This window comes from Antrostomus carolinensis, unplaced genomic scaffold (genome assembly GCF_000700745.2).
Source record: "Antrostomus carolinensis isolate BGI_N321 unplaced genomic scaffold, ASM70074v2 scaffold2584, whole genome shotgun sequence".
NCBI lineage: Eukaryota > Metazoa > Chordata > Aves > Caprimulgiformes > Caprimulgidae > Antrostomus > Antrostomus carolinensis.
This window is the reverse complement of record NW_010312637.1, coordinates 8,961-16,503: the sequence shown is the minus strand read 5'-3', so window position 1 is coordinate 16,503 and position 7,543 is coordinate 8,961. Positions and strand designations below refer to the sequence as shown.

At 38.5% G+C, this 7,543-nt stretch overlaps 1 protein-coding gene across 1 annotated transcript; it reads right to left on the bottom strand.

Moving 5' to 3' along the window:
• Positions 1–369: 369 nt before the first annotated feature.
• LOC104519018 (cysteine-rich venom protein TEL1) lies at positions 370–6,163 on the bottom strand (the record flags this gene model as incomplete). The annotated part of the gene is made up of 7 exons (XM_029084758.1): positions 6,104–6,163; positions 5,698–5,748; positions 4,853–4,972; positions 4,112–4,199; positions 2,831–2,976; positions 1,997–2,091; positions 370–458 (listed from the first exon to the last, which is right to left on the bottom strand). Coding segments are annotated over exons 1-7 (649 nt in total), but the record flags the coding sequence as incomplete, so codon positions are not given.
• Between the last annotated feature and the right edge of the window lie 1,380 nt (positions 6,164–7,543).

The window sequence follows — 7,543 nt, the reverse complement described above, 5'->3', positions numbered from 1 at the left end:
CCAGCCTGTACTGGAACCTGAGGTTGTTCCTACCCAGATGTAAGAAAGACCCAGACATTGTCATCTTTAATGAAAGTATCTAGGCCATATGAATATCCTGATCCATGAAGTGGAGGGTATCTGTGTCACAATGCACACCAGCTACTGTCTATAATTTGCCCATCCCCGTCAGACTCTTTCTCTGGTTTCACTCCACAAGTCATCCCACCGTGATAAAGCAACAAGCATGCTGAAATGTGGATCTGTAATAGTGCTTTTGGCCTAGTATTTGAACAAATAATTTCAAAAAATTTCTATTTGCATAAATTAATTGAGATTTTAAAAAGCATCAACATTACCAGAGTCACAATTAAAATGCTTAAAACTTACTGCATAATCCATTTTCACAAGCATTAGGGCAATCACCACAGGGTTTTCCTGCTTTGTAGGGTCTTGGAATTGAAGTTACCAGATTCCCGCTGAAACAGCAACAGAACCAACATTAGCTATAATGTCACTAGAACATCTGTGAGAATAAAACTTAATTATACAGATACATACCTATATTAATTTACACTCAGTCTTTGGTTATATGTCAAACAATTTCTATATATGTGTTGGGTTTATTGGGAAATGTTTTGCTAGTGGAGTGGGGGACAATTGGCAGGGGTGGCTTCTGAGAGAAGACACCAGGAGCTGCCCCTGTTTCAGACAGAGCCAGTGCCAGCTGACTCCAAGTTGGACCCGCTGCTGCCCAAAGCTGAGCCAATCAGTGATGATGGTAGCACCTCTGTGATAACATATTTAAGAAAGAGTAAAAACTTCTGTGCAAGAGCAACCAGAAGAAAGGACTGAGAATATGTGAGAGAACCAGCCCTGCAGACACCAAGGTCAGTGAGGGAAGAGGAGGAGAAGGATTCCCCTGTACCCTGTGGAGGACGCCATGCCAGAGGAAGTTTATGCACCTGAAGGAAGCTGTGACCCAGTGGAGAGGAACCCACACTGGAACAGGTCTTCTGGCAGGACCTGTGACCTTGTGGGGGACCTACACTGAAGCAGTCTGTTCCTGAAGGACTGCAGCCTGTGGAAAGGACCCATGCTGGAGCAGTTTGTGAAAAACTGTAGCCTGTGGAAGGGACTCACATTAGAGAAATTTGACAAGGAGTGTCTTCCATGGGTGGGACCCCACTCTGGAGCAGGAGAAGAGCATGAGTAGAAAGGAGTGGCAGAGACAGCGTGTTACAAACTGACCACAACTTCCATTCCCTGTCCCTCTGCACCTCACAGGGGGTGAAGACAGAGAAATTGGGAGTGAAATTGAGCTTGGGAAGAAGAGAGGAATGGGCAGAATGTGGGTTTTGATTTTATTTCTCATTATCCTACTCTGACTGGCAACAAATTAAGCTAATTTCACCAAGTTGAGTCTATCTGGCCTGTGATAGGAACTGGTGAGTGATCTCCTAGTTCTTATCTTGACCCACAAGGTTTTTCTTATATTTTTTCTCCCCCTGTCCAATTGGGGGGGAGGGAGGGGTGGTGATAGAGCAGCTTGGTGGGTTACTAGTGGTCAGCCGAGGTCAACCCACCACAATATATTAAGATATGAATGTGAAAATTAATTTTAGGCACATTATGAAATCATCACTGCCTTGAAATTCCCACTACAGTTTTTGGTATTAATCACAGTTTTCACTCTACTGTACATATTGAGAAGCCTTTCTGAACCACGATTTCCAGTAGAATATGGAAAATACTTATTTGTGATTTACTGTTATGAAAATTAGTAATTTTAAGCTAATGAAATTTATTCTGAAAATATGTGTCTCTTTTGTATGTTTTATGCTTTTGCTTGTTTGACAAATTATTTTATGAGAATATTTCTGTCTTTTCATATTCCTAATACACTCTACAAACCTGTTCTTCAGCTATGGGTGATGTGCCCTGTTACAAATTTCACCAGCTCTTGACTAATTTATATAATGTAATAAGAAGTTCCAGAATCGGAATCAATACGTACGCAGGGCAGTATTGGCAGACATAAAAGTATTTGTATGTACTGTTGGGACAGAAAGAGAGAGCACATCCAACCTGATAAGAATTGTACCAAACCACCTGTAGGTATAAGAATAAAAATTATGGAAGAATGAGAAAATATACATTTGGAAATCTTTTAAGTACAGTATGCATTAAAGAAACATTTGCAACCAAGTTAAGTCACTTCATTTAGCTTTTATAGTAAAATATAAGACACACCTGGCTAGAAAACCTTTTTTTTCCCCCCCTGATTTCACCCCTGAATCAAATAACATTTAGGATATCATGATAATTTATCACACATATATACATAAAATATTTGAGTTAAACTGTCTCAATTATATATATATATTATTCAATTAAAACTATTGAAGATGATGTAGGCATCATGATGTAAAATTTTGTATCTGGTGTTTCATGTAGGTGAATAGAGGTTATTTTAAACCATTTTTCAACTGGAACCTCTCTGGGTCAATGGAATTCTGTAGGCTGTAACAAACATATATTTCCTTCTTGATACTTTAATAACTGTTCTTCCGGTGTCTGAGCAATTTTCAGATGTTAAACAAACAAATAAGTTTCTTCCTGAAGTTTTGAAATACCAGTATCTTTACTCTGTAAAGACACTTAGCCTATTATTTTCATTTTAATTCTCTTACTTTGAAAGGTTTCATCTTGTTTTGTCAGAATAACTCATGTTCCCATTGTGCTTATTCCCTTTAAATATATTGAGAGGGTAAATGTTTCTTAGCTAACAGATAGATATTTATTTATTCAGCCTAAATGTTATTTGATAATACAAAAAAGTTGTATCTACCTGAGTGTAGTGGCCAATCACAGCACCTTGTCTTTTTGCTCCAGTTCCATATTCGAAATCTTTCTCCTCATTGTACCAGGCCTGAATAACATTTGGCCACAAGAAAGGGCCAGATGACATGAAGAGATTTTCACCACATTGTACGTCTGAAAAGAGAAAGGTATTGAGAAATGCGTAATAGATCCATGTGTAAGAAAAAGATAACAAAAGATGGTATGATTTCCAGGAAGTTCTCATCTCAGGTAGAACAGCAGGGATTATTTTATTTTTCCCAGTTCAGCGATGTCACCCTTTGTCAATACTGAAGTTGTCATTTGACCAGTTTGCAGCATGACCAGCCTGTTTGACTGGTATGTTGGTTGAGACAGACCTTTTGCATGCCTGTAGATACACCTGCACAGGTACACCACAGATCCATGACTGTGATTTTGCTATTTGAAAGTTAGCAACCTAGTCATTATTCAGGTCACAGCTCAGTTATCTTGGGAAAATCCCAGTAATGCAAAGCTTAATTCTGGTACACAGGAAGGTGTCTACACTATCATGTGAATTCACCTACTGTTTTTATTCAGGTCTGTTGTCCTGATCAACTTTACTGCTTATACATTAGTTCGCATCTGGGATTGACCTTAATAAGAACCAGAGGATTTGTTTTATACACAAAAAGTATGAGGACAGACGGGCAGTTCTCATCTTACATACCGTATAGAAAGAGATCAGTCTGTGTTAACATAGTACAGTTGTAACGTCAGTATCCAAAGACTGAAGCGTTTATATGAATCTCCAAGATATAGGTTGCAAATTGCCAAGGAATATGAAAATTAGGAGTCTTGTCCTAGTAATCATGCTTAACACCACCAGTGGGTTTTGGACCTTTAGTTTTTACCCATTCCTTCCCAGTTAGTTTGCAAACTGGGTTCTGCAATGAACTGGGTCTAGGTTCTCTTCTTTCTGATGGATATTTTGAGAGAATATGCCTTCTCACTATGATTTTTTTCACCTACTGAAGAAAATAGGATATACTTATGTAAAACTGATGCAACTGGGATGGGAATGGGATTGACCTTTTCTCACTTACTAGACAGATTTATATCTAGAATTTTGCCTTTTTCTGGTTCACTAATAAAATCACATTGAATATAAATGGCATCTCAAAAAAAACCCAACCCCAAAACAAACAAACAAAATACACAAACCAAAAACCGAACCGAAGCAAAACCCAAACTGGTCACATCAATAACATGTGTAACATTATTCAGTTAACACTCATGCTTCACTTACTGGTTCTTCTCATGCTAGGAGGACTGTGTCTTAAAATACATCGATTGGCCCATTTTTGGGCATTCTTTGCAGCTGGAAGACTCCATTCCTTAACGAAACAATGCAATATTAGTCATTTAGACATGTACAAATTAATAATCCCTCATGAAGGAACAACATTTGAAAATTACTATTTCAATTTAGAAAAAAATCGTATACAAAATCCTTTTCTTCCCCTTTCTTTTGTGGGATAAGAGGAGTATGAACAAAGCCACCATGCACTCAGGAGAAGAATAGGAACTGTGAAGGCTGATGAAGAATGCATAAGAACGAATTTAACAATGCTATGGCTCCTCCCTTTCCTTTTCTTTTTCCTCCAAAAGAAAAAGACATTATTGTTCACACACCACAAAATTTTCTAGACTTTTTTTCCACCTGCCAAGCTTTATGGGGTTTTTTTGGTACTTGCCATGCCTAATCTTTAGGAAATGTCTGGAGGGTGAATCCGTTTTCTTTTTCCTCCAAAAGAAAAAGACATTACTGTTCACACACCACAAAATTTTCCAGACATTTTTTCCACCTGTCAAGCTTTATGGGTTTTTTTTGGTACTGGCCATGACTAATCTTTAGGAAAGCTAATCTTTAGGAAAACTCTGGAGGGTGAATCCATGGCTAAATAAAATAATATGATCTTGCATATGGTCCTGTATCTCTCATAGGATCCTTTACTCATTAAAAATGGATTTACAGCACACAACTTACCATCTTCAACATGTTGCTGGCAGTTGGTTTCACTCCTCTCCTGAGGGTATTATGTTTGTCAACAATCAGCTTTTGCTGATCTAGTTTGGTAGTTGACAGAGCATCAAAACTTCCATGTTTCTAAAATGAAAGAACTTGTCATATTTATTTTTTAATTGAATGTAACTAAATCTTAAATCCTGTCTAGGAAACAGTAAAATACCAAAATACTAATATGAACCAAAGAGATGATTCTTGCAATGAAGAAGGTACTGTGATACACTTTGTCTCCCAAGTATCTCTAGGGATGCTTCCATGTGGAGTAGCACATTAAGTGGTTCTGCAGCATAAAGCAGTAATAACATTTATTCCTGTACCATATCTGCCAACCCTCTGTGGAAGGTTGAGATATCCTGGAACCTCTCATGTCTGTAGACTCTTAAATTTAGACAACTGAATCAGACTTAATTAACTATTATTATAATTTCCTTCATAAGGTTTTGAGGGAACAGAATCTATAAACTAGATGAAGACATGAACATGTGAGTATGATTTTCATGCTATAGATCTCCTTCCACTCCTGCCATAACTGATAGCGTTTCTCAAACTTTTCATGTGTTTTATTAAAAAATAGCCATGTGAAGAACTCAGCCTCCTCTTTACAACCCTTCACAGTAGTCTTTTAGACTGCAGCATAGAGAGCAGAAATTAGGGAGAAAGGTAGTCAAGCCTTCAGTTACATTAGTGTCTCTGAAACAGAAGTAGCAAACTTCAAACTTCAGACTAAGTATGGGTTGGGAGGAACCACTCCAAGTGTGCATTGAGTGTATTAGTTCATTTAGCTGTTTGAGGGAAATCTGTGATACATGTTGAGAGGATGGAACTGTGAGCAAAGGGAGAGGCACACAGCTCAAGCTCTGGTGGACAAGAAGGGTCAGAGTTAGGTAACTGCTGCCTGTAAAAGCATGGGGAATTAACAGAAAGAGGACTGGATCTTTGGGAGATCCAGATTACTGCATGTGTGTATGGGAGCTTTATCTCTGGCCCAACTCATAAATAACAGTGAGCTTATAGATGGTTTAGTGTGCAAGTGTGGAACTAATCTACTGCTTTGAAATTAAACTGACTTCAAATATAAATGCTTTCCAGACACTAGATATCTACTCAGACTCTTTCTGCATATGATTGGTGTGCATAGGAAAAGCCATATTCAGTCAGACCACAAGCGCCTCAGGTCCCATGCAGATTTTTTTTATAAAGTGTGGATCCTACCTCTCCAGTGGATGGAGGCAACACAGTTGTGAGACATAGGAACACCACTAGCAGAATCATCTCTGAAAAGGAGAGAATGAGGATTTAATTTATCTTTTACCTTTACCTTTAATTTTTCTGAATACACAATTCATCTTTCTTCTGTGTGTTTTTTGGCTTTTTCTCAAGTAGCAAGGTAATGTTTTCTTTCTCTTCTCCTTCTCTCCTACTCCCAATTTTAGAAGTAAAAAAATAAAATTCCTTCCCCCTCTGCATTTCCAAATATCTATGAATTAACTGCTTTGTACGTCTCTTACTTCCTGCTGTAATCCTGGTTGAATACCTTCACCTGAATTCACAGTACAGGTGGAGATTTGTGTTTCCCTTCCTGTAGGAAACCTTCTGCTCATTGCCACATGGTGGATGGAATGGCTGAGGTGGGATGCTGCTTTTAGCTTGTTTCTGTGTCTGTGTTACTCTGAAACTTTCCCTCCTCCCTATCTCCTGCTTTGAATGGACTGCATTGGTTGAAAGGGGTGTTAGACACCCAGCCCATCTGCAGACTCTACTCCTAGGTGTCTGAGTCTAGATTCAAATGGCTTACCTAATGACCAGCACTGCAAAGCCTTGCATATGAACTGAGGAAGAACTGGCTGCACCAGAAATGGACCAGCACTGGCTTCCTGGCTAAGTCTTGTTTCAGAAAGCTTTTTTTTTTGTTTTTATTTTTTTTAAAGACAACTCTTGATTATATTACATGTAGTGTAGAATGGCAGCAGAAATGAGGGCCTCCTCTAATTGAAGAATTAACCAAGATTCTGGACCACAAGACTTTATTTACTTACGAGGTTCAGAGTACCATACTGTCCCACTACAGCGATCCAGGAGGTAATAAGACACTTCAAAGTTCTGGTGTCTGATTGCCATCAGTCATAGGAGTTACATTCAGCAGAAAGCTTTTTTTTTTGTTTTTATTTTTTTAAAGACAACTTTTGATTATATTACATGTAGTGTGGAATGGCAGCAGAAATGAGGGCCTTCTCTAATTGAAGAATTAACCAGGATTCTGGACTCTTCAACTTGTTTCTGCTTAGGTACCTTGGACAGGCAAGCAGGTGACCCGAGTGGAATTTACTTATTTTGGCATTTTTCCCAGCCCCCCACTCCAAGGGAATTTATGGGCATGTTGCCATGGAGGTATATTATTTTCTTAAATTCTTATTGGGTTTTAAGGGTCTGCTGGTTTTAGTTGAAATTTTTTCTTGGTGAAAGGCCAATAGGATTTTCTAATCTTTCCATATTCAGCAAAGCTCCTTTACCTTGGGGCAACTGGTTTATATAAAACACAAGGTGCTCCAGCTCATAGAGAACACGTGGGTAAGAAAAAAACTACCCTTTTCCAAATGGTATAGCAAAGCCCATTTCCTCTCCAGCTTACTTACATTGCACTAGAGACAACCC